Genomic DNA, 25,005 nt, shown 5'->3' with positions numbered 1-25,005 from the left:
TCGCTAGCGACATTTATGCGTTTGGCCAAGTGATGCTAGAGGTGCGCCTCCTTGTCTATATGAGAATAATACTCACGCCTATGGGTCCTGGTGCGGCAGCTGCTCTCCGGCCAAAGACCATTTTACGAGCTCCGTCATGAAAGTATGATATACCTTGCGATAGCCAGGGGTGACAGACCTGCAAGGCCAGACAATGAAATCTCAAAAATTTGGCTGACCGATCCAGTGTGGAACTTTATACAGGGTATGCCCTCCCCTTCGTCATTTCGAATAGCCATTTGTAATGAGGTTTGTGTTTTTTAAGAACTTACAATGTGCGGAAAGAGCGCCGACCATCGGCCCTGGAGGTTCTCCAAGCGATTCAGGCAGTACAGGTCGTGCATGCTCCGGAAGTGTTCGACACTCATACCATGGATCTCGAGCAGACTAAACAATAGGGAGAGTAAGGAGGAAGGACAGAGAGAGGGACAGAGAAAGTAGTTATAGCTAGCGACCGGACCATGCCCAACTCCAAGCTGATACATCAACACCCAAGTTGGGAGACCTTTTTTATTCAGTACAAATAATCCTTGATTCAATGTTTTGGACGACTGGGGGAGGATGGGAACGACATGGTAAGTGGATATCAAAAAGGAAATACAAACGCGCGAGAAAGGTGGGTAAGCCTGAGTCCGCCGACAAAGCCACCATGGACATCCGGCCTTGGGTCGAAGGCGTAAAGGGGGGATGCAGGGATGAGAGGGCGGTATCACCATACTGGGAGCGGGCAGGAAGGAAGAGCCAAGCTCATATTGGGATGGCCTCAGAGTGCCTCTCGAGATTAGAAAGATTGTTGAGTGACATGACCAAATCTGGGGGCGCATGATCGTGGCAACTGCCTGGGAGCGCCTCTGAGTGTCATCCGAGTTCGGAAAGTGTGGTAAAGTGACATGGCCGAGTCGGAGATGTATGATCCTGGGTGGACGGTAGCTAGCTGGCGGTAGGGTTTATGTAGCGCTTTCTTCGATGGACAGGAGCGCCCCGAGTGCCGTCCGGAATTGACAAGAGCATTAAATAGATTGTTGAGTGACATGGCCAAGTTGGGGGCGCATGATCTCGGCTGAATAGTGGCTGGGTTTTACGCTTTCTTCAATGAATGGGAGCGCCCTTAGAGTGCCGTCCGATTTCCGAAAGAGCGTCATGTTCACTGCTGAGGGGCGTATGATTGTGGGCGAACAGGGACTACCTGGCAGTAGAGTCTAACGCTTTCTTCGATGAACGGAGGCGCCTCAGAGTGCTGCCTGAGTTTGGAAAGAGCGATACACAGAATGTCGAGTGACATGGCCAAAATTGGGGTTGCATGATTGTGGGTAAACTGCATCTAGTTGGTGGTAGGGCTGAACGCTTTCTTTGGTGAACGGAAGCACCTCCGAGTACTGTCCGAGATAGAGTTTCCAGCTCCCGTTAATGAATGGGAACGCCTCGAGGTGCCATCCGAGTTAGGAAAGAGCGCCGCACCGATAGAGTCAAGTCGTGGGCGTATGATCCTGGGTGAGCAGCGGCTAGCTGGCGGTAAAGTTCAGCACTTTGTTCCATGAATGGGGGCGCCTTGGAATGGAGTGACGTGGCCAAATCAGAGCCGTGTGATCCTGGCCAGTGCCAGATTTGGTGCTGTCTTCAATGGATGGGAGTGCCTCGAAATGCCATCCAAGTTTGGAAAGAGTCTCAGATTTGTCATGACCAAATCCGGCACGTAGGACTCTGAATCTGTGGAAACAAGGCAACAACAGAATCGTTTGCTGCCTCGTATGCCGCTTGAAATCTTGAAAAAACCAGGTTTGCTGAACCCATGTTGGTCAGATAGCACTACCTGAGCAGCCAAGTGCAAATCATAAGCTAGTTTCAACAACACTATTGATGATCCTTACCTTAGCCCACTCAGGGCGTAGCGAGATACTAATGTAACCTTCCATTCTCACACAAACTTCCACCTTGTTGGCTGAGAAACAAGCGAACTATCCCATCACTCCATTGTGATAAACTACATGAACGACATACGAAATGAAAGTGCTTGGACAATTGTTCTGGAGGAATGAAGGCAGCTCATCCTGTTTGGACATGTTCTGAACCAGAGGCCCTAGAGCAAAGATCCTAGTTCAAAATCGCGATGCGTCGCAGGGCAACTCTGGGATTCTCTGTCTTCCCGTCTACGAAACAATAATGGAAGTTGTTTAGGGATTCATTGAGCTCACAATAAAGTTACGGAAGGATTGATGTAGGACGCGAATCGGGATGCAACTCCTGAAAGGACAGGAGCAAGAATGCTTGCAAGCGATTCAACACTCGGCAGAAACATTTGATCGTTCGGCATCTGCGTCGAGCAAGCTGTCTAGCGTCCTCATAGGGTCCCTGTTGGCCACTTTCACGTAGCGAAAGACGGCGCTGATACAAATAAACAAACTGCCTGCTCGTTTTAGGATTTCTTGTACCACCTGATCCTCGTCTCGAAGATTGTGCCGCAAAATAAGGATGCCATTCCTTCAGCTTTTGCAGCTGGAAATGTATGTGTCTGGCACAGTCCTGCGCGTTTGCGTCATCCGAGAGACCAATGGTGAGACGACCGAGGAGCGATTCACAAGATCGAATTGTCTGGATGTGCCAATAACGAATTTCATGGAAAATGATAATCTCCGCACTTCCTCCCAAAGAATGTCGGGGAGGGGCTCAAGTGCTGCTTTGTCGCATTCATCGGAAGCATCAATGATGATGACCATAGGATGATTGGAAGGCGGAGGTTTACAGAGGAGAGGCGAACCAATTTATTGAACTGCATCGTGAATGGAGCTGTTAAGAGAGTAGGGTCTCTTCGAATAGCAGAGACATGAAAGTGCGATAAACCAAATTACAGTTTACCAGAGTCCAAGCCATGCCGCTGGACAAACAATCAGGCCGCGACTGCTGTACCCCTGCCTTGAAGAAGCATAGTGACAGTCTGGTTTCTTTTTCGCAACTTCGTGTGCGCAACTGAAGCCGGCCACAGCATTCACGCCATCCCTACCAGTGTTATGACGCCAAGCCATGATACTCTCGGTGAGACCGACCCTAGTGCCTTCTAGGCATGCCTCAGTTGAATCATGGCAGGGTATCAGAGTCCATCAAGAATCATGGTCTTGACCATCTTCTATGGCCGATAATTTGACACCAATTGTTAGGCTTGTCCTAAGCAGCATTAACCGGAAACAACACGGTTACGGAACAGTGAGTCCATGTCAAAATCTTTCTTTAGACCATCAATCCTTCCTGGTCGGACAATACATGAAAGCCGGTCGTTTCGATTGATTTCCGCGCGCTGATACTTGACGTAAGCATGATATTGCCAACAATGAATTATAATACAACTTACCTCTACCCTTCTCCCGCTGACGTATCGTATGACAGCTGCAAACTAGTGTGAGCCCTCGTTCACAACCAGGTACAAGTCATCGCCAACTTTGACCTCGTTGAAGATGAAGAGTGCCACGCCAGTCGCGCTCTTCAGTGGGGGACACCATCTAACCGTAGCATCGACCACCGTGAGAATTGTACGTCGCCAAACGCTGCCAGGAGATCATCAATCTTCCTCCTGAGAGCTCTAGCTTTTGCAATGGGGTGGCCGATAGCGGACAAGTCAATGGAGAATTAGGCGCGCAACACACGGGGTGCGGCCTCCTAAAGCTCGGGGCCACGAGGCCGGTGTACGATTATGGAAGATCAAGGACAAATATCATAGATGCATGTGGTGAAGGCCGAACACTCTGATCCGATATCGTTGGCAAAGCCTGACATGTGCGATACCATGGCACGGATTGGTTATTTGAATAATTAGGCCGAAGCTTGTAATGAGTCCTCTTATCTCCTGCACGAGAGCGGGTTTGACCAGGGGACTGGTCAGACGGCCGCTGGAAACTGCAGTCGGTGTGTTCAACTGAAATATCTGAGTCCGCTCGTTTGTTTGTTTATTGTTTGGTTAGGGTCTAAGTCCCGGCTCAGTCCGCACGCCCAGCGAAACAGCACATAAACATGGGCACGATTGTGTGCGGAGCCTATCCTGAGCCGTTCAGTTAAAGCTGATATTTTGAGTGATGCGACACATAAGAACGTGTTACAGACAACAACATATTAACAGGAATGAAGGGGACCAGTGATCTAATCCCGCCACGAGTATAGAACGGGTCGACGTCGCAGCGGCAGCTCGAACAACTCAATGATCGATAATAGAAATGTTACCCGAAACGAGTTCTAAGTGTAGCGAATGAGCCAATACCGCGCTGGCGAGGAATGAGCTGAATTACTCACTGTTCTCAAGGATGGAACCATCAGGAAGATCAATCCGCGATCCCTCGTTCGCGACGATGATCACAGTCCCACGTAGGGTGATATTACGGCCGAACCAAACATCGCCCTATTAATAACAGACGATTGAACGACCGTCAGCAGTCCAACCCCGAAAATTGTCAAATGGACAGGACACACCGCGACCGTCAAATGATCCAACTCGAGAATATTCGGCACCGTACGGAAACGTTTCTGGAAGTTAGCAATCTTCTTGAATGTATCGCCGAGTTTAACGACAGGAGTCTGACTGAACATTCGTTTAGGGTTCATGACGAGTTTTCCATGCTCCAGACTATAAAGGTCGCTGGTGATGAGGAGCAAATCGGAACAGCTCTTCACGGGTAAGAATCGCGAACGGGGAACGTTGATACCGTGGGCATTCTTGAAGTGCTTGATGGCTGCACCGATGGCTGTCTCTAGCTGGACGACAGGTTGGCCATCATCAGTCACCTTGGGGTTGACAATAATGTCCAACTCCATCCCTCCGCTCTCCATGATTTGTTTCAAAGCCTGAATAAAAACAAAGGTTATGAACTCTGATTCATGCGCAATCAATAAGGAATTGGGCCTACGGGAAGGTGGATGTAAACAGAGTTTGTGTTGAAGTAAGCGAACTTCCGAATACTCTTGAAATCCTCGACGTGCTCGGAAGGCACCTGAGCAATTTCGAGAAGCCGAACTTGCCCCTCATAGTTGATGATCGTACCACCTTTAACGTCAGCCTTGGTCTTATCAGTCAGCTCCATCAAGAAGTCGACCTGACTGTCAACGAGGTGCTTCAAGATGCGGAGATCCACGTCCGCGCCAAGATTGTCCACGTTCGAAACAAAAATGTATTCTTTTCCACCAGTGATCAAACGATCCAGTAAGCCAGAGTTCGTCAGGGCATCAAAGAGATCTCCGTGTCCAGGAGGATACCATTCGCTCTTGTCCGAAGTCGGACTGCGTGGGACGGGAAGAAGGCTTTCCTTCCCAATGCGAGGGTACCGACTCTGGTTGAAGGTGATGAGCTACAGGGAACGGAATTAAGTGGGGATTTCTTCGAAGAAAACAAAAGTCTTCCATACCTGGATATTATGATTAGCGTACTTCTGGATGATGCGCTGGGTATCGTCGTCTGTATTGAATGAGTTCATGAGAATGAACGGCACGGTGACTTTGTGGATTTCGTTGAGGTGCTCGATTTGGCGGACGGAGAGATCCAGGAAAGTCATTCCCTCTCGTACTTCAATGGCAGACTTGGGTGCACCACCCCTGATTTACTGTTAGCATGGGTTATCCCATTCATGCGCGGAACCCAACCTACATGCCCATGCTAGTACCAAGCCCACCATTGAGCTTCAGGACTGCGATCTAAACGTCAAATTACGTAAACACGTTGACAGGTTGGTACACCTGAATCGATGATACCTTGTTAAGGACGGATGCGTCAATCGTTGCGGGAAGAGTGTTATAATCGACCACCTGGTCCCTGGAGGGCGAGATGACCTTATCCCAGTCACTGTAGAAAAGTGTAAAAAGTAAATCGACGATTGTAAATCGCGAATTAGCGCTAGGGTGTATTCAGTGCAGTAAGCACTTGGAACGTACAGCTTGTCACCCTTCGCCTTGTTTGCCAGATATCGACTGAAGAGAGAGAAACAGCTTTGCATCTCAGCATCGAAAATCTATTATAGCACCCAAGGTCAGAATTGTTGAATCGGTTGACAGGGACGTGTTTGTTGAGCAACACATCGAAATTGACGCACCTTGCGCGTTTGGGGGTCCTGGACTTGGGATACAAGGTTATTGAGTTCATTTCGCATGGCCTTGGCGGCCACACCAGTCGTCGCGCTTTTGAAGTCCTGTCCACAACATTCGATTAGGACTCAATCAACTCTTCCGGAATTGTTTTCATGGGATGCTCACCATTGCAGAATGTCCTCTGGCGCGAGGGGACTTTAGTTGGCTTCCCTGGCCAGGCTGGCTAACGGTAAGATGGGTGCTCATGGTATAGGGCAAAATCTAGTGGTCGTAAGGGAGATCGAGCGTGATTCGGGCTTGGGGTAACCAGAGATCGCGTTTTATATAACAGCGTCGGCTTCAAATTCTTGAATTGCTAAATATGGTGCGCCCCAAATCCATCGCCCCCAAGGAAAACGCCGTCCACGTTCCTCCGCGTTATGTTATCGTAGTACATAGTCTATCGGGAAGTGGCGGAATCTCCAGCGACTCCGACCGCGATCACTTTCGATCGGACACGATGTTTCAGCGCTCAACACGATCCCCCCAGAGTCGCAGCATGCAGTGCCTCAATCTTTGAAATAGCTGAGCAGGACGAACGTGCCATAGCTACACGGCAAACGAGTTCAGGAGGTTCAATTCATATACGCCCATCAAGATATGGATCCAGCATCTTCGCACGAATGGCACAAATCGAATCCTATGTCTGGAACTTTAGTGTCTTGACGTTTGTGCGGTTCGTCCGTTCAGCATGCATGGCATTTGAATTTTGCCCGATAGAAGTAGCCAGCTGGTGGAGGAATGTATATATCTAGCTCAGGGCTCGGCGCAAGCAAAATCCTTGAGGGAAAAATCAGGAGGAGATGAAGAGAGTTTAGCTGCTCAAATAACTTTATATATACGAGCGCAATGTCGGGCATACAAAATCCAATGAAACCAATTCTGCATCGTTCCAAACGAGCTGTGACTTATCAATGTATCTTGCTATACGAGATAGAAGCACTGGGCTTCGAAATGGCCAATGTGCAGCAAGGAATATAGTTCCCCTTTCCATCCGCAATACCAGATTGTGTACAAGACATAGCTTCCCTTCCATTCATCCCGAAAGATAGGACATCAAATCGGCCGGTGATTTGATCTTATCGTGTCCTAAGCGCCCGTCCACTGCGTGGAATTCAGTAAAGGCGGTGATGGGCCGGCATAGAAGCAATCCGTAAATGTTCCGGTGATACTAACATGGGCAAGGACGGTGCCGTGGTGGTCGTGCCAGTTATGAGAATCTAAAGAATTTGAGATGGCATTTCTAGCCGTGGGAATTTGTGGTGGCCACAAATTAGCCTTCGTCTTGACTGTTCTGCACAAAAAGTTTCTCAACGAATATCGAATCCATGGCCAGTACTTTGGCGCAGAATGTTCCCCGCATCCCCCCTAGTAGGATGCCAACCGCCATCCCTACTCATATCAAAGACGTAGGAAGCTCTATAGGCGGGAAAGTGAGGCTTGTTGGGACGTACGTTCAGTCCAATATTTTTCATCCTTTCTTCTTTTGTGGAAAAAGCGCGGCCACCGCTCATTAATCCCCTTCCTCAGGGCCTATGTTTACGACGTATTCACAGGTTTGATGCTCGTGGGATATGAATCATGGTCAATCTGGGTCGACACCTCAGTCTGCTTCGATCCATCGAACACTAAGAGCGTCCCTTTCCTACGAGAGTACAACTCTGACGTGATGTTGATCGGTAATATCGAAGAAGCATACGTGAGTTGTAGTACCTTTCTTTTTATTTAGGCTCCCTCTAAAGGTTCAAAGGATTCATTGCCTCCTCCCTCATTGAGAGATTGCCGCGCCCTTAGAGGGTTTTATTCCCAGCTCATTCTCAGAGCTATCCATATCCAGGGGGTGCACGGACTTGATATCGATTGTTGGAACAGCAGTGTAGCCGTATAGACTGCAAATTGTCATCACAAGTAGTCACCTCCAGGTGCGTCGGGCGATGCCTTTTCGAGTTGAAGTAAGCGCACAAACAAAAAATACAAGCATGAACAGCTATTGACGGTTTCGTTCAGCTATGACGTTTGGAAGTTGTGTGGTTTTCCCTGGAGCGCTTCAATCCAATCTGCAACCGGAGTGTTGACTGATTTATCCGGTGCCCAGCGCATCTGTCCGAGATCGTGAGTGGGGAACTTATGCCAGGAATGTCTTCGATTGCGTCCTCATCCCATCCAAGCCTGCTGAAATGATTGCGAGAGCGTCGCAACGGCGTGCAATCGTATTAATTGATAATCACGGTGCTAGGGAATGTCAAAGCTACAAAATTATTCGTGTCAACTAGTATGGAATGTCTAATAAGATAGAATGCTGCCAAGTATGTAACAACCCAAACTACACACACAAACCAGGAGCGAAAAGCCATAAATACAACAAGGACCCGCGGATCTACAAAGCACTGTCTTTCGAGCAATCTCATTTGTCATTGGGAATATCATACTTGAGTTCCGCACTGTTCAGTCGGAACGCTGAGAGGGCTAACAGCCTTACTGTCCGCAACGAGGGTAAGTTCAGAATTGTCCCGTGTTGAAGCAATTTCTTGGACAATGGGAGGAGCAGATTTTTCATTCCCAAATGTCAGGGCTCGGATGACTGTTGCAACAATATTCGGTTCTTTTGTATCCATCGCATGCGTTTGATTGGCCGAGTTCGTAGCAGTGATGGACGACGCTTGCGTATCAGCTTCCGTGTTCGACGAAAGACTGTCAGGGCGTGGGTGCCGTATTGAACTGCGAGTCTCTGGGGAATCGGAATCGCTGTCTTCCGAGAGGTCTAAGGTTGGAACAGGTCTAGCCATTCGTCGGCGCAGAGCGAAAGACGCAGGGTTGGGGTGAGTCAGATAGGCGAAGCGGCTGGGTGATGTCGGATTGTCAGGAAGGAGAGCCTTGGGACGAATGGTTGTCGCTGGGGCGGACGTGCAACTTGGGGCTGGAGAAGCTGTGACACGCTTAGATAGCCGGGTGGAACGACGAGCAGCTGGCTGATCTTCAACGTCATCCCCCGATTCCTCGACACGAGCTCGCTTTGTGCCTCGAGAGGCTTTGACCACACGCGGTGGGCTCTGTTCTAAGCGTGCAGGGAGGCTGCTTCGGGCGCGGCCGCTTCGCATGACACCAGCACTGGCAATGACGTTTACTTCCTTTTTATCCATGTTAGGATTCTCGCGGATCAGTTCTCGAGCGCGAGCCCTTATATCCCGAGTAACATCCTTCGGGAGGTGGCCTGCAGCGACGGAGCGTCGTCGCGGGCGAAACGAGGGGAAACGTCCAAAGGAATCCTCGGGAGTGTACCAGGAGGTGACAAGTCTACGCGTTCTCATATGTGGAATTGCCACGTTGGATCGTCCGGGAGGCGCCAACGAAGTAGGGGCATCAAGCTTGGATAGTTTTTTTGTCATTGGCTCACTCTCAGAGTTCGAGGAAACTTCACGTTGCTTTGCTTGACGAAGGGCTGCTTCGCTCTGATTTTTTAGCAATGCGGCCCTTTCGGCCATTTGGACTGTAGTCAGCTTCCCTTTCTTCCCAGAGGAAAGCACAGGGAAGCCTCGCTTTCGAGATCGTTCGGCCTGCTCTTCCTTCTCATGCAACAGCTTGGAATGAGTTCGAAATTGGTCAACTGGATGGGTAGGTCGGGCCAATTTATGCTGTTGCCTCATATCACTGTTTCCAGTAGCGATTTCATCTTCGATTGATGAATCTGATGCATCTCCGGATTCGGATGCTTCACTTGAACTCGTTTTGTCGGAGCATAAGTCAGGTGGTGGATCACTTTTGTCGGGCCACTTTTGACCATAGATAGCTTCATGACGAAGACATCTGCAAGAAGTCGCGCATCAGCCAACAAATTCTGGAACGGCATTAGTAGCCTTACTTGTCACAAATTTCCGTGTCCGGTTCGTCCAAAGGAATAGCTTCCTCGATATTGCAATTCAGGCACGTACCAGGCGGGAACGACTGCCAACCTTTCCAGCGCTTTGGAGCCTTTTGCTGCAAAATCTCTAGATTGACAGCGCGGAGATCACGCTGGTTTGGCTGATCAGGGCGTACGGTTACAGGGACTTCCGCGGTGGTTAGCCTTGGTCTCAGCGATCGTCTCGGAGCATCATCCGGCTCTTCCGAGTTTCTAGCGGAAGTCACGCCAGCTAGAGAAACCGAACGCTGGGCGGCGTTATCCCGCGAGAGGGAAGTTGTTCTGGTAATGAGGCTGGCGCATTCTGTCTTCTTGCTAATGGAGCTGGCGGTTGGAGAGGCACCTCGGGATGATGATGACATCCTGCCAACGCTCTTGATAGAGGGAACTACAGAGTATTCTGAGGGTTTTAGCTTCCGCGTTGAGCGTCGAAGTGCCTCAAGTTCCTCACTCAGAGGTTGACGAGGATTGCTAGAGCCAGGTGATGCGGTCTGAGTTGGCCGCCTAATCCGGGGTTCTGATGGTGTGACGGTGGTTCGGGTGGAAGAACGAAGTATTCGGGAGGTACACTAAGAAAGATAAATTAGAGAACGAATGATGAAAACCAATGATATATTCACTAGCTCGGAGTTGGATTCATCCTCGTCCTCAACTCCGTCGTTCTTTCTAGTCTTTAATTCGGACCCCTCACTGAATGCGTCGGGCGCAAAACCTCCCACACCCGCAATCTGACATGTTTCACACAGGCATTCGCAGTTCCCGGGCCCGACTGCAATGCATACGATATATCGGTTCGAACGTAGTGGAAACTAGGGCACTCACAATAGTCATCCGCATAGAAGCAAGTGATCTCTTCCGGCGCTTTGATCAAGCGCCGTACCTTAAACCGCATGACTTTATCCTTCCTCTCGAGTTCGCAGTTAGGATTACAGTCGTGCTGTGGGGTGGGTTCAGGAGACTGCCGGGGTGGGGGGTCTACATGTTGGGCTCACATTGACAAATCGTGCCGGACCGAGGAAAAGCATGCTGCTGTTCCCGCCCATAATTTGAACCACAGAAAAATCCTTCCGGCTCCCAAGGCCATTGTTTTTGGATTTGCTGAGCTCAGCATCTTCTGCGGAGGTCAAACGCGCAAGTGAACCTTCGAGCTGCTCAATATAATCCCCAGGATAGAGATCCCGGGTGGCTAGTACACAAAGCTCGGTTTTCCCCGTCCGATGAGTGTAGCGTTTTGTGAGGGTAATCTCGACAGAACCAGTGGGGATGTACAATTTGAAGTAGCGCCATGCATGAGTCGCAAATGCATCGATCTGAGACCGCGACTTCGTTCGGATATGTTTCTGGATAAAGGGAAGGCTGGGGAAGGTTCAGACGGTGTGGGTTGGAGAAGTTTGATGACACTCACGCAAGTAAGGCGTTCGTCGCTTTGACACAGCGGGTATCAGTATCCTGGTCAGGAGGTCGAATAACGCGCTTGAAAAACAGGTACGACGATAACATCAGTGATAGGTTTCGAAAGTCGACTTGAGAGTTGAGATGAACCTTTTGAATAATTTTCAAAACGGCCGCGGTGTCGTAGACTGGGAGACGCGTCCGTACGCGCATGTGGTGCACCCCTAGGGGTTTCTCTAGTCCTACTGTGTCGAGAAGGACATGACTATGAAGTGATCAAGGGAGAGAAGCGAGGCATGACAGTCATCGCTACCGTGAACCCTGGGCAAAGCGAAAAGTGAGACAGGTAAGGCCTACCTCAAAAAATCATCGTCATCAGAGAGATCTTTGGCAGTCATGTATCCATTAAAGAATTTCCATTCGACTTTTTTCGTCATCGTGATGGGAGGAGCCAGGAACCTCCGGCGATAGGAGTTGGGCGTTGCAAGTCACAGGAGGGCACGCAAAGAGTTACGGCACAACAGAGAACGACGGTGCGAAAAACCTTAACAGCAATGCCCGAGGAATGAAAGAGTGTGATTAGAGAGAAGAGAGTGGCGGGAAACGCAACCGGGTCACTTAGCCGTGAAGGCCAAAGCTGTGGCAAGGTTTCGGAAACACCGAATCGACCAAAATAGGCAACTATCGCTGATGACACTCCGACACAGCACAAAATGCGCGCATTGGTAGAGATAGTAACGGTTCGGATGGGCATAGCAAATACTGATGGATGCATACAGATGAAACCGTAGTTAAAAACAGAGGAGCATATGGCACGAATGCACGCAGACAACGCATCACATTGACACCAAACCAAACTGAGTCACTTCCCCCTTTGGCGCGCCTTAATGCTTCTTGGCCTTCAATTTCCTCAAGTAGAACTGCGAAGAAAGGAAAAAATCAGGAAACAAGCACCGTTGTCAGCGATGCACTAACCTCGAGCTCCTTCCCCTCCACAATATAGCCATCAGCGCGGCCACACTGCCCAGGTCGGCTGGATATAGCAGCATACAACCGACCTGCATTGAACTGCGCTTCGAGCAAAGGATCAATCTTGGACAATGCCTCGCGCTCCGCAAATTTCTCCGCAAGGCGAGGGCTGACTTCCTCCGGGACGGCAGCAGTAGCCTTTGCTGCCGCTGCTGCTTTTGCTGCCCTTGCTGCTCTCTTCTCAGTTATAGGCTTCCCGTACTACAGTAACTGGGCGTCAACGATTTGGGCAGCTCGTACAACAAAAGGACTTACGTGCGCCTCGTACCATTGCCTGAACGGACTGGAATCAATCTGGACAATGACACTTTTGACAAGCGTATTGGTTCGGATATATTCATTGTTAGGAGCGCTATAAACCTGGGGTCGGCAACACCATCTAAGTTGATGCTGAAACCGTTCTCATTAGTTGAAATCAACGCACAACTCCAATGATTCGAGTCTTCCGAGTTACATGTTCTGAACCCCAAGAGAAATTACCTGCATCCAGGCGTAAAGCGCGAGCCTTAGAATTTCCACCTAGAGTGCGGATAAAATGAACACGTCTGGGGCCAAGCCTGGTGTTGGCGGGTTGGCGGCCGAGCTCGAACTTTCTCTTCTTTCGAATAATAGACCTTTTGCCACCTGTCTTTGTCCTCTTATGCCGAGCCGATCTTGTGATACCTATGTTTGAAATGCGGGGTGGAGGAAGGATGCGGTGGGGAAATAAAAGGCCCTGATTAGCTACAACATTGAAGCGGTGGAACAGGCAGCGCTGACTGACCCATAGTGGTCTTGAGGAACGAACGGAAAGGAATGCACCGCTGTACAGTTTTCTGAGAAAGTCGTCACGTGTTTGCGGCAGTGCCCTTAACCATCATCTTATGGCTTGCTCATGTTTGTTGCAATGTCTGCGATTAGCTTATGCTTCTTTCCCTGTGGAAGAGAAATCTGATTTCTATTCCCATATGAACACCCGTGGTTGTTCTAGGCATTGGTAATTGGGAACCACATTTACGCCCTTTACCGCCACCTCAAAATATTTAGGCACGTTCCATTATCACGAACAGCGTACGCATTGGTCTCAAGTCCAATTAGGGCGCTGTACCAGGTGGTAGCAACGATGTGTCCTCCGCCTCGCCAATAGATGACTTGACCAGCTTCCAGCAACACAGTTACCAACCGGATCAGTCGACTAGTGACTACCACTTACCTGGGCTTTAGCTGATTTAAGATGAAGCAAATTCAGATGACCGGGACTGGCCCCGCCATTCTGCAGAGGCTTGATAAGTTTTATATAATATCAATCAGATTCTGACGTACGACTAAAGTTTCATCCAAAAACCTAGTATGACCTACGCGCAGGTCAAGCGGCAATTGGCTAGGTAATATCACGACATGCACAGGGGCTTCAAACGGGCGTTCAGAAGCTGTGACTGAGGAGATTCCCTGAAAAAGCTTGAGATTCTGGACTATCTTGAGACTGGAACTGTACCCACTTCGGCCAGTGCTAGAGCAAGGCGGATATCATTCCGCTGAGACCGAGCGTCCTTTCCAACAATAACAAATAGCTCTAGTATGCCGTCCACAACGTACACCGTACCATGATCTAAGTGCTGATTGCCAAAAAATGGGACAAAGTGAATCTGCAGAAACATATTACTAAGTAGTGGAGCTGACAATATAGAAGTAATAACAATTACCCTGGGGAAAGCCACACTCCACGCACTGGGTGTTCTTTTCTGTAATTCCCGCCGCTCGCTCCAAAATCTTGCGTTCGCCCAACTGCCATTACCGAGATACGTCCAAAACTTTGAGTCTTCCCTCCCTTCATTAAATTCCTTTACGGGAAGATTGTCCCTGCTCATAAGCGCTGCATAAGAGACTGCTTGAGACTGCTCGGTGGGGAGACTACCCCGCCCATGCCAAACATATATTTGACCAAGGGCCCCGATGACATAGGAGAATGCAGAGCAAAGGTTTGAAATATTCTACGTATTGGTGAGTTGACCAGCCCATATGCTGCCGGGTAGGGACTCACGAGGTCGACCTCGTCGATGACAATCCCGATTCCAAAGGACAGCTCACGGACACAGTGCATTGTTGCATTTACATTTGTCCAATTGCCTTGAGTTCCACGACGAATTGCTACAACCCCTCCGAGCAACCCAACCAAGTCGTATGGCTCTCCTCCTTGATTGCACCGTATAGCTTTCGTGCCGAATCGCGATTCCAAATCTCGAATCTTCCACTCTTCTTCTCCTCCCATTGCTGCATTCCTCCCTCGCCATACCCATATAACTGTCGATGCAAGTTCGCTACTGCGAGGTTCCTTGCATCTGTACAAGATAACCCGAAGTTCCGTGTCGTAGAATATATGAGGGTATGACGACACCGAGTCTGCATTTCGACCTCTGATGACAAAAACCTCGGTAGAGATTGGGGTATAAGCCAAGTCGAACGAAAGGGGTGGCTTCACGGCAGCAGACTGTAGGATGGATCTCACGTCGACTACGGGGAGGGACTCGTCAACTTGGGGAACCGGGTCAGATTTGGTTTTCTCCGAAATGACTGCTCTTCCTTTCCTGGAGATTGTTGTGGGTGGAGAGGGTGGGTTGGGAGGAGGGGACTGGGCCTCAGCACTCCTCAGGATGGTTGGTGTGGCGACCTCTTTTCTAATTGTGACTGCAGTCAACTCTTGGGGGCTGATGGACACGACTGATTTGAGCTCGGATTCGGATTGGAGCTGTCCACCCCATGACTCTCTAACTGACGCTCTCGGGCCTGATGCACGGGGTGCCACAGCTGACTCCTGTGACATTCCGAGTCTGACCAACTTCGTTGTTGAGGATTGTACCAGGCCCGGGAGGGCACGCGTACCAGAAGAAACGGGAGGATGTGATTTGTTCCCGTCAGAATCAGCGTCCCTGTCCCGCGGAACACTTGCCGAAGCCGATGTTTCTTTCATGGTGATAACCTGACCGTCCCGTGTATCCACGACGCGCCCTGTTGATCCAATGATGGACTCTGTTCACGCACGTATTGAGCTATTAAAGAACCCGACAATCCAGACTCCGTAGGCTTACCCTCGACGAGAGGCTTGGAATGCATTGGAGCCTCTGGGGCGGTCACAGGGCTGAGATATGTTGTACCCGCAACTTCTGAATCATCAGTCGCCGAGGCACCTGATTTGCTGGGAGGCTTGCGTGCTCTATTCTTAGTAACCTAAAAGTGTTTCCTGTAACAAATTTTCTCATATTATGGACATTGGCGCTTACGTGCGTGAGCGAAGATGACCCCCGGGGAAATCGTGACCCACTAAATGCTTTATCTGCAGAAGGACCGACTGAAAATTGTGTATTAGGAACTTCCGAATTGGAGGACGTAACAGTAGAATGGACACCTGAACTTGGCCTCGAAGTTTCCATCCCCTTATATACGAGCGTTGGGCGGTCGTCATCATTCAGCGGCAAACCAGGCTCTTGTGTGGCCCCCATTGATATGATACCCGAAGCCCTCGAACGATCGCTATTATTACTAGAATGAGACTGATCAGAAAGTTCGTGACCCCTTGAGGATTGTGGACAGTGTTCAACAAGACCGCGTTCGCCAGATATATTGGCGGCAGGCGGCCAACGGTTAAGGACTGATTTATCGCGTACCAGGGAACCTGGAGGCGACCGAGGAGAAGCAAGGCCGCATTCCGTTGGAAGCGCTGGAGACACTGGGATGGCAATGCTTGAGGTATTAGAAACTTTAACTCTTTCCCCTACAAATCCGCGGCCTTGCAATCTTGTCGGATTGGATGTTAGAGCCTTTTCCAACCCCTCATATCCGGAAGTAGGGGATAAAAGATTCAGGTTGGTATTTTGCATTGGAGCTGGAGGTAACGAATCATGCACTGGCAAAGGATTTGCAGTGACGGACAATTCCCTGAGGGATGACATGGAGGCACTATGTTCATCCTCCTTATGGGCTGGGGGATTAAGGCCGGAAAGGTCCGCTCGGTCAGGAGGTGATGCTTCGCCATTCTGGCCAGCTTGGAACTCTGGTGTCATGCCAGGCAATCGCACTCCTCCCGGTGGCCCATGGGTGTTTCTCTCTTTTATCATACCCAGGGCTACTTGGAATAAAGGCGATCCGCCATCAGCATACGGTCTGAGATCGAAGGCGGCGGGGTCATCGACATTCTGCTGAGGTTTGTGCTTGTTCAGACGTGGGCCAGGTGCCCGACCGCCTATAAACTCTGCCAAAGAAGTTGGAGGCGAGCGGTGGGACGGAACGTGTACCAAGTTCCCCTCTCAAACATCAGATGCCAGACTCAGCAATAGCATTAGTAGCAAACTTCGGAACGCATACCCGAGTCCACCTCTGTCGCGTGGCGGAAAGCGAAATTCCCTTGTCCTGGTTGTGCCTTTTTATGGGATCGCTCTTCTCTGCTTTTCTCGATCTCAAGTTCTAGTTGTGTCCTTTCCTTGGCAGCATCTTCGTCAACCATGTTCTGGAGGGTTCTGATCTTGGACGTCCATTCTGCGAGACTAGAATTGGGTTTACCAATGTTATCGGCGGAGGCAAATCTCTTAGCCATGCCTTCCCCAGGATACAGTCGGTGAAGCCCCTGCTTGTGCGAATGCTGGGGAAAGAACTGTGAGTGGCTGTGCTTCAAATCATGTTTTTGTGCGACCGAACAGGCACCAAAAAAGTGGCGCGGCGACGACAAGCAGTGCATACGGGATCCTACCTGTCAAAGGTCGCAATACCTTTACCCTCAGCAAAACCGAATACTTACAATCAGCAAAAAGATCAAGCTAGCAATAAAGAACCGAGAATCAGATCGCGAAGATACATCGAAAAGAATATAGGCGCGGCCGAGGCCATACGGCGGCCGCCAGGCAAGATTGACAGTAGGCACGGAGGCCGGTGCGTACAGTGGATGCGAAGTAAATAAAGGAAGCGCGGATGCGTGCAACGGACGCGAGGAAAAGGAAAAAGAGACAACGTACCGAAAACGGTAGAGTGAGATTAGCCTAGGAACAACTTGAGACCCCTAGACCACAAACTGGGTATACGCGGATGATCAGTATATGAAGGGCTATCGGTGGGTATGGCGCACGCGAGGGAATGGATGTAGAGTACCAGGATCCAGGGGCCACGAATTTCATTTAACCTCGTGCCTCCAGTAAATCCTGAGCGTTTCCGGTCCCTGACCGCGTGAATCTAGAGAACGGCTCTAGCTCTGGCCCATAAAAAAGGCGCCTCTCCCTGTTCCCAACTTGACGGCTTATCGAGGAGTCAGCGCCGTCCGGACTAAACTGCGCCACTAGGCCGGTTTTCTAACACGGCGGAGATTCAACGATTCGTGAGGATTCTGCCTTACCGAGTCGCATTGAGAGGGGGTTGGATGTTGTCGCGCAGAATTTGGACAAGTATTTCTGTATCCTGCTGCGCGTTACGTAAAGACTCTTACTCGCGCTTGGCCCACCCACGTAGGTAATCGTGATGCTGGGAAGATTCGTAAATATAGCCTCAACGAAAGCACCTGAGGCAGTAGCGAGACTCGAAGTGTTCTTCTGGGTCGCTTGGAGCGTCTCCGATCCTCTCTGCATTGCATGATGGCCCTAATACTGTGTTGAAGGCTTCCGGCCCCGCTCGTTAAAATGCGCTAGTCAGGAATGCTAAATAATCAGCTAGTTGACTTCGCGTGTTATCATCAATTCATTATTCACAACTTTCCTCAACCCGTGGTCAGCTTGTTGATGATACTCTTTAACGGGGTCCCGTCTGTACCTGATGAACAAGATGAGATTGGCCTCGGTTGGAACTAAATGGCCCTCACGGAGCTACGCTGGCGGTCCGGAGGGTATGATGTCAGAGTTCCGTGTGGAGATTTTGGTATGGAGTTCGCGTTTCAATATTGCTAGACTTTCAGTGGATGGGATTCGGGGTCGATGCTTGATTGACCCGCCCAGAATTGGTACGATAACGTCAAGACCTGCTCAGACAGCTGATTTAAACCTGGTGAGGATAACCATTAATAATATTGTCTTCGGTGTCGTAGGCAGGGCACGTGAAGCCTGTTTGGGAACTCGGAAATCCGCACAGCGTTGGTGGCCTTATCATACACTACCGGATGGCCTTGAGAGATGATTCTGCACACCTAGCAGGTGGCTTTGAGTCTCATGGAAATAAACCAATGGATTGACATATTTGACATTCTCGGAAATTAAGCCGAATCACAGGGCTTAGCGATTAGCACATTGCACGTAAGCAAGCACATGCCAATTAGTTCGATTCCATGGTGCCAACAGTGTCGCCCTTTCCGCCAGACGTATCGGTTTTCCTTGTGAAACTGGTGATCCATTGAGGGATTCCCGTCCATTATTCCCCCGTTCCATAGTCCGAAGTATCGCCAGCAGTCGAAATTTCCTGTCTGAGGGTGTCGGAATAGGCTGAACATCCTCGGCAAGGAGGTCACAGGCATCCGCCACATGCCGTTTACATAGCAGGTGCTCGACCAAATCTAGCCGTGCTGCAAGTGACATTGGGTCAGCATCGAGGACGTCCTTCAGGATTTTCTCGGCCTGCAAATCTCGGCCCTGAAAGGGAATTATTGGCAAGAACACAGATCAGTGCCGAGACCGACCCACCGCTTTTGAATGGTCAAGGAAGAGCAGGCGGTTCACTTCTCCTCTAGGATCAAGTTCTAGCCGGCGCTCGCCCGACACGTTAAGTATCTCTGTCAGTGCTGCATGAGTGAGCTCGTTGTTGTGTGACACGATTCCCATTGCTGCCAAGGAGGTGATAGCCCTGAGGTTGTTTGGGTCATCTGCAATGCTGGAAGTGTATGAGTCTCCAGTCTCGCGAGTTTAAGCGGGTCACATACAGCTGCAACAATTGGTCTTTCCCGGCTTCGCGAGTCTCATCGCTACGCATCGCCCACAAAGTTTGTGCCAGAAGAATGGCGATATGACTTCGAACATCTGCTAACTCGACTGATGTCTCCTCCAGCCCTGCTTCGAACGCCGCAAGGGCATTTTCCAATTCCCCCAACTTATGACATGATAGACCCAACCCAAAACGCGCTTGGGCCAACACTATAGAAGGAGAAATTGATGACTCCTGGATATCAGTCGCATTTCCTTCAAGAAGATTGATAACTATTTCGAAGGACGCTTTGGCACTAGCGTAGTCTCCGATTGCCAAGCGTACTCGCCCAATGTTGACGTTCGCGACGGCGTACCGATATTCAACCCCAGCGTCTTCAGTTTTTTCATATGCCGCCTCTAGGAATTTGATGCTACGTTCGAGCAGTTCCAGAGCGAGGTCATATTGATGCAGTCTCTCGCAAATAAGCGCAAAGAGCTCCATCCCCCCTGGATCGTCACCATGTTTGGCACAATGCTGTCTCATGGCAAAGTAAGGAGCAATGAGGAAAGAATTCTGGACTTCATATGGGACATTTGACAACTGTGGATCCGTGAAAACGCGGTATGAATACTCATATCCCGACCAAGGCTATGAGATGATGAGTGTTTGCGCACAATGAACGGGCTAGATATTCGTACAGTAGGTGTGGATAAGGTCAGAGCATGTTCAAAAAGCGCTCTTGCTTCTGGAAGATGCTGGTTTATCGTGGCGACCATCGCCTGGCCGATCCAAGCTGGTCCATAATCTGGATCTGAAACTTGTGCTTTATAGAATGATTGGTTTGCCAAGTCTGTATCTCCGTGGTGGAGATAAAACACGCCCAGATTGGTCCAAATTGTGGGGTTCTGAAGGAGAATGTTAGGGATGATATCATTCTGAGAAAACCGCCCCTCACTTTAGAGTCAATTTCTAATGCCTTGATATATGCATGCTGAGCCAGTTTAGGCTCTCGCAGAAATTTAATATTACCCAAGGCGTTCCAGTACCATTCATTCCCAGGTGAATGCTTGAGCGCGTCCAGTATAGCGCTATTGGCTGCATCGGATAACGCCTTTTCACTCTGGTGTCCCACCAGTTTAGGAATGATTGAGTGGATCGCAATGGAAAGATCGAATAGCGCGCTTCCTTCCGTCATTTGATCATTTTTGCACAACTCAACTCGGGTGCTGTAGCATGCGATGGCAAGCCAATGCAAGTCTAGCCCTTCTAATCTGTCCCTATTATCTCCGAATTTCCCACTTAATTCCGTTGCAGATAAGGACTCGACGATAACCGCTATTTCACTTCTTTCGGGAAGTGCCTCGCAGACCGGACGTACGGCGCTTAGGACCAATGTGGGATTGACAAAAAGAGTGATTTTGGACAATTCGAAAATGGCATCCGCGATTGTCTTCCATATTATTCGGCGGAATCCAGGGGCCAAGTTTACTAGCTTCATGGACAACTCCATACAAATTGCAAGAGATTCCTCGAAGCGTGTGTGGTAGCCAGCAGCAAATTCCTGCCGGGCACGGGAGAAATGACTTTCTGCCATGGCCAAAAGGACACCAACTTCGTCAGGTCTATCTACGAGGAGTGGTTCGAATGTGGCGATTGCTAAGTCAAACTGGCCCATCTGGCGGTAAACTTCTCCGATAAAGTACACTGCGGTCCAATCATCCTGAGAGATCTCTCTGGAACGAGAAAGAGCCTTCAATGCAGCAGCAGGACGACCCGATTTGGCGTACGCCTCTCCAAGTCTTGTCCAGGCTCGATGATCAGACTGATTGGCCCTTAACGCGATCTGGAGTGCGATGATTGCAGATTCATGGTTGCCCCGGCTCTAGAAGCCAGCGGGGCATCAGCCTTCATGAATGAACACTGACACATGCCTCACCATTTCAACCACTCCCACAGCTTTCCATGCCCATGCATGAAGGGGTTTGTACCGAGCAGCGGCAGCGATATTGCCTGTTGCCAACGCTTTTATCCCGCTTTGATCTTCCGCACCACCTTCCCCCTCAATGGTCCGCCGTGCAACCACCTCGACCAAATCCCAGTCACTCTCATCAGCAAAGCCTTCAGCGAGACGACGCGCAGCATCTGCTTCGCGCAAATCTAGTTCAACAGCTTTTTGGAAGCATTTTGTAGCGCGAGAAAGATCAGGTGGGTTCGAAAACTCAGAGTACCATACTCCCAGGGAAGTGTACGCAGGCGCAAAGGCTGAGTGATATTTGAGGGAAGCAATGAAATGGGAGTACGATTCTTTCCTAGAACTGTGATCTAATGATTACGACGAGACTGAGGGTTACTGAATCTTTTCCTGAAGGCGGACTGGCCTTACCTCTCTTGTCCCATAGCGTGCGACCAAGCCGCCACCATGCTTGGGCCTTCCGTTCAGGTGTATTTTCCGTGTCGTCCAAGCTGGAAATGACGTTGCTGATTTCAACAAGAGCTTGATCATATTGCCCAGAGAGCGTGAGGCACCATGCAGCTTCCTCCCTTGCCTCTAGAATTCGCGGCATCTGAGCATTGTCAGCTTCAAATATACCGTGTGCAGCAAGAAATGCATCTCGTGCATCTTCATAACGACCCGCATGACGCAGAATATACCCCCGCTCCAGGAGACACATTGCGTCGTCAGGGCTCATGGAAAGGAGTTGTTCGAGAATCCCCAACGCTCTTTGATGGTACTTGGGCGGGTAATGATGTGTTAGAGCCGTAGCTATGAAGGAGTTAAGAGCGTGCTTGACCCTTTTAGAAGGATGGATTGCAATAAACAAGCAGACAAATCGATGTGAAAGTATGCTCACCATGCAAGATCCCTGCCTGAGTGCCGCTCGGCCATGGAAGTAAGCTTCAATCCAGTTTCTGCGACCTTGATAACACTTGGGTAGTCACCCTCCGAAGCGTACACGGCAGTGATAAGGCGGTATGCCAAAATCGAGTCTTGGCAGTCAGCCAGGCCGTCCTGCAAGGGGTTTAGGTGAGATATTCACTTGTTCGAGTAGAATAGCCTACCGATGCAAGCTGAAATGCTACTTCGTAATCCATGTCTCGGAACCTCTTCGCCTCTTCCGCGTCTGCTTCAGTCTCTCCAAAAAGAGGGATCCCAAGACAATACATGCACCCCGAAATTACGTTAGAAAGAGGTGACGCAGGAAATAGCCGAACATAGCTCCTCAATAAACTGATGTCGTACATTTCTGCGCCATGATTACGTGAAGATTTGAGAGCGCGTCCCGATATGAATACTGACCCACGGTGCGAGCATTTTTGCTTTCAATTGCAATAGTCCATGCCAGTTGATCAGGCACTTCGATCAGAACAGTTCCCTGTACGATGTCATCGATTTCCTGTCGCAGTTGAGTCTTTGCGTGATCGGCCGGCGGTAATGCATATAACAATTGAAGTTTGTGTCGCAAAATCTTCCCTTCCGTTGACCGTCTCAATTGGTCAGGTGTGTTGGGGTGGTTCACTATCTCGGAATACAAGGAAAGTAACTGAGATACAAATTAGCACGGTTTAAACTGACGTAGGGGAGACATGACCTCACATTTGATGACTTCGCAATCTCGAGGACAACAGCATTCCTAATCTCCTGCGGTGTTCCAGCATCGATGCGCTGGCGCCGCTTCTGGACTTCTTTATCTACAACTAACTTTTCTTCTTGCTCGGACAGGGTCATTATCTCCTCTAGTAGGGGGAGGGAGTTATAAATTGCATCTTGAATCGGGAACGTAGTCGTGGATGTGGGTTGTGTATAGTCAGGTGGTGGAAGGGCACTTAAAAATGGATACAATGGCGAGGAGGGAAGCAGGAGGCTCAAGGCACCGATGATCTTTCAACGACCGTCAAGATGTCATACTCAGCTTGGGTATTGCACATACCTCAGCCCGTGTCCCACTTTTCTTTCTGAGTTCAATGATTTTTTGAACAGTTTCTGCACATTTTGAAACGTCTTCACTGTTTTTTGTCAGACCCCGCGCGAGAAAGGGAGAAACAGTGATCACACATTTTCATGAATATGTCGACTAGATTGTTCAACACGTCGAGGAGTTTCTGAGGCATATCAGCGCGGGTATATACCCTCTCAAGTCCCTTCAATAGACAATAAGACAATAGGCAATGACACAGCAGGCCTATTATGTCATACCTGCCAAGCTAGCGCTTGTTCAGGGCCAGAATTTCTAGCTTTTAAGTATGCCTGCGCATGATCATCAAATCAACGACTGTGACAAGACCTGTTGCACAGACAAAAACCTGTTCACTCTTATCCACTTCTTGCAGCTCGAGTGAAGCGTAGCCTAAGAACACTAGACTGCGAAGTTTGAGTGAGACGAAGGTCTCATGGATCTAAGTCCTCTCCTCCTACGCATTGTAATTATCTGCCTCATGATGCAAGGCCTCTTCGGCAGCCGATTGAGCAGTTCTGAAATCCTTCTTGCCTATCGCATCTCGGGCAGCCTTGATCTTTGCTTTGACGAAGGCAGCCATCAAGAGAGATGAGTGGAAGTCAGGTGTGCGATAACTGTCGTGATATGATGATATAATCAATCTTTCGACCCCAGACACTGAGACAGAGCTAACAAATATAGTGTGTAGTGTTGTGATTTGGCTGCATCGCCACCAGTATCTACGGTTGCCGAGCAGGGCCAGGTCTAAGTTTGCATCCGACTCAAGTGCCGCGCGTCACGACCTCATCGCTACGCGTCTATACATAAGTCAATTTGCGTTTTACCGGCTCCAGCGCTGTTGTGGACATACTAGGCACCACACCAACACTTTTTCTCGCTTTTTCCGAGCGAAATTCATGCCTTACATACCTGCGCTTTGAACTCACCGCTACGCGTCTCTACATAAGTTAACTGCGTTTTAAGCGACTCTGGCGCTGTTGTGGACATACTAGGCACCACACAATCACTTTTTTTTGGCTTCTCTTCTCTGGACATTCTTCAAGTCTCTTTGGTCCGCAAACCGCTGATTGATCAAGCTATGTGTCACATAGGTTATGTATTACATAGTTTTGTATGTATACTGGTAACATCCCTGACTACTATCACCCACTTACGGTTGCCCAGCAGGCCAGGTTGAACGTTAACGTTCGCATCATGGTCACAAGTCACGTGATTTTTATTTTTTTGATTTTTTTTTTTTTCTGTTGAGCTCACCGCTACGTGTGTTTACACTGCTACAAAAACCACATCAGACTCGTACCCAGTTGTTTTCACTCTGTGGACATGCGCGCGACACTGCAATGTGGAAATGCGACTAAGTAGTTTTGTATTCAATGTAAAGTCACGTTCTGCTTTCAATACAAAGAGTCACATGCTACTCCGCGCGGCAACACCTCACACCATTAGCAGTGGCAGTCCACTTACGCATTTGCCAAATTCGACGCGATCCTCTCAGAAAACAATTCTGGAACACATGCAGACTCGTACCCAGTCGGAGGAGCTCCGTGGACGCGCAAAATAATAGCTTTTTTACGCAATGTAAATAAATGTTCTCACACTAGACCTGCTTCCGATTAAAGTCACGTTCTGTATTCAATACAACAGATCACATGGTACGGAGTTAAACACATAGCCGATCACCTACTCCGAAACTTGCCCGCGACACTTCGCTCCTCCGACTGGGGCAAATTGTAGATGGCTGTGCTACGG

At 49.5% G+C, this 25,005-nt stretch overlaps 7 protein-coding genes across 7 annotated transcripts; 1 reads left to right on the top strand and 6 right to left on the bottom strand.

The window, feature by feature from the left end:
- Positions 1-786: 786 nt before the first annotated feature.
- Positions 787-1,072, bottom strand: EI90DRAFT_3132488 (uncharacterized protein; the record flags this gene model as incomplete). The annotated part of the gene is made up of 2 exons (XM_039064479.1): positions 787-874; positions 930-1,072. 2 exons carry the CDS (start codon positions 1,070-1,072, stop codon positions 787-789), a joined length of 231 nt encoding a protein of 76 aa, XP_038910144.1.
- Positions 1,073-4,219: 3,147 nt separating this feature from the next.
- On the bottom strand, positions 4,220-6,342 carry EI90DRAFT_2940214 (UTP--glucose-1-phosphate uridylyltransferase; the record flags this gene model as incomplete). Its single annotated transcript, XM_039055238.1, has 10 exons — positions 4,220-4,257; positions 4,315-4,420; positions 4,492-4,863; positions 4,926-5,363; positions 5,421-5,607; positions 5,660-5,706; positions 5,764-5,854; positions 5,944-6,020; positions 6,102-6,197; positions 6,262-6,342. 10 exons carry the CDS (start codon positions 6,340-6,342, stop codon positions 4,220-4,222), a joined length of 1,533 nt encoding a protein of 510 aa, XP_038910143.1.
- Positions 6,343-7,400: 1,058 nt separating this feature from the next.
- EI90DRAFT_3081906 (uncharacterized protein) lies at positions 7,401-8,443 on the top strand. Its single transcript, XM_039061972.1, has 4 exons — positions 7,401-7,585; positions 7,666-7,834; positions 7,886-8,087; positions 8,143-8,443. Exons 1-3 carry the CDS (start codon positions 7,464-7,466, stop codon positions 8,021-8,023), a joined length of 429 nt encoding a protein of 142 aa, XP_038910142.1. The 5' UTR covers positions 7,401-7,463; the 3' UTR covers positions 8,024-8,087; positions 8,143-8,443.
- A 2,159-nt stretch (positions 8,444-10,602) lies between these two features.
- On the bottom strand, positions 10,603-11,391 carry EI90DRAFT_2940252 (uncharacterized protein; the record flags this gene model as incomplete). Its single annotated transcript, XM_039055240.1, has 3 exons — positions 10,603-10,802; positions 10,856-10,970; positions 11,026-11,391. Coding segments are annotated over 3 exons (681 nt in total), but the record flags the coding sequence as incomplete, so codon positions are not given.
- A 918-nt stretch (positions 11,392-12,309) lies between these two features.
- On the bottom strand, positions 12,310-13,221 carry EI90DRAFT_3147232 (40S ribosomal protein S8; the record flags this gene model as incomplete). The annotated part of the gene is made up of 5 exons (XM_039065510.1): positions 12,310-12,345; positions 12,401-12,655; positions 12,710-12,814; positions 12,879-13,117; positions 13,218-13,221. 5 exons carry the CDS (start codon positions 13,219-13,221, stop codon positions 12,310-12,312), a joined length of 639 nt encoding a protein of 212 aa, XP_038910140.1.
- An 82-nt stretch (positions 13,222-13,303) lies between these two features.
- On the bottom strand, positions 13,304-17,633 carry EI90DRAFT_2633244 (uncharacterized protein). The gene is made up of 9 exons (XM_039053365.1): positions 16,793-17,633; positions 15,837-16,733; positions 15,712-15,779; positions 15,520-15,658; positions 14,475-15,460; positions 14,137-14,424; positions 13,933-14,079; positions 13,757-13,882; positions 13,304-13,706 (listed from the first exon to the last, which is right to left on the bottom strand). The coding sequence occupies exons 1-9, from the start codon at positions 17,160-17,162 to the stop codon at positions 13,629-13,631; spliced, it is 3,099 nt and encodes a 1,032-aa protein (XP_038910139.1). The 5' UTR covers positions 17,163-17,633; the 3' UTR covers positions 13,304-13,628.
- An 887-nt stretch (positions 17,634-18,520) lies between these two features.
- EI90DRAFT_3158305 (TPR-like protein) lies at positions 18,521-23,975 on the bottom strand. The gene is made up of 16 exons (XM_039066168.1): positions 23,715-23,975; positions 23,603-23,660; positions 23,496-23,546; positions 23,355-23,440; positions 23,230-23,305; positions 22,896-23,180; positions 22,599-22,842; positions 22,361-22,545; positions 22,153-22,310; positions 21,684-22,093; positions 21,237-21,622; positions 20,256-21,182; positions 19,999-20,205; positions 19,317-19,948; positions 19,081-19,267; positions 18,521-19,029 (listed from the first exon to the last, which is right to left on the bottom strand). Exons 1-16 carry the CDS (start codon positions 23,834-23,836, stop codon positions 18,676-18,678), a joined length of 4,368 nt encoding a protein of 1,455 aa, XP_038910138.1. The 5' UTR covers positions 23,837-23,975; the 3' UTR covers positions 18,521-18,675.
- Positions 23,976-25,005: the final 1,030 nt, after the last annotated feature.

Source organism: Cantharellus anzutake (genome assembly GCF_015039405.1).
Source record: "Cantharellus anzutake strain C23 chromosome Unknown EI90scaffold_88, whole genome shotgun sequence".
In the NCBI taxonomy this organism is placed as follows: Eukaryota; Fungi; Basidiomycota; class Agaricomycetes; order Cantharellales; family Hydnaceae; genus Cantharellus; species Cantharellus anzutake.
This window is presented reverse-complemented; position numbering and strand designations above follow the sequence as displayed.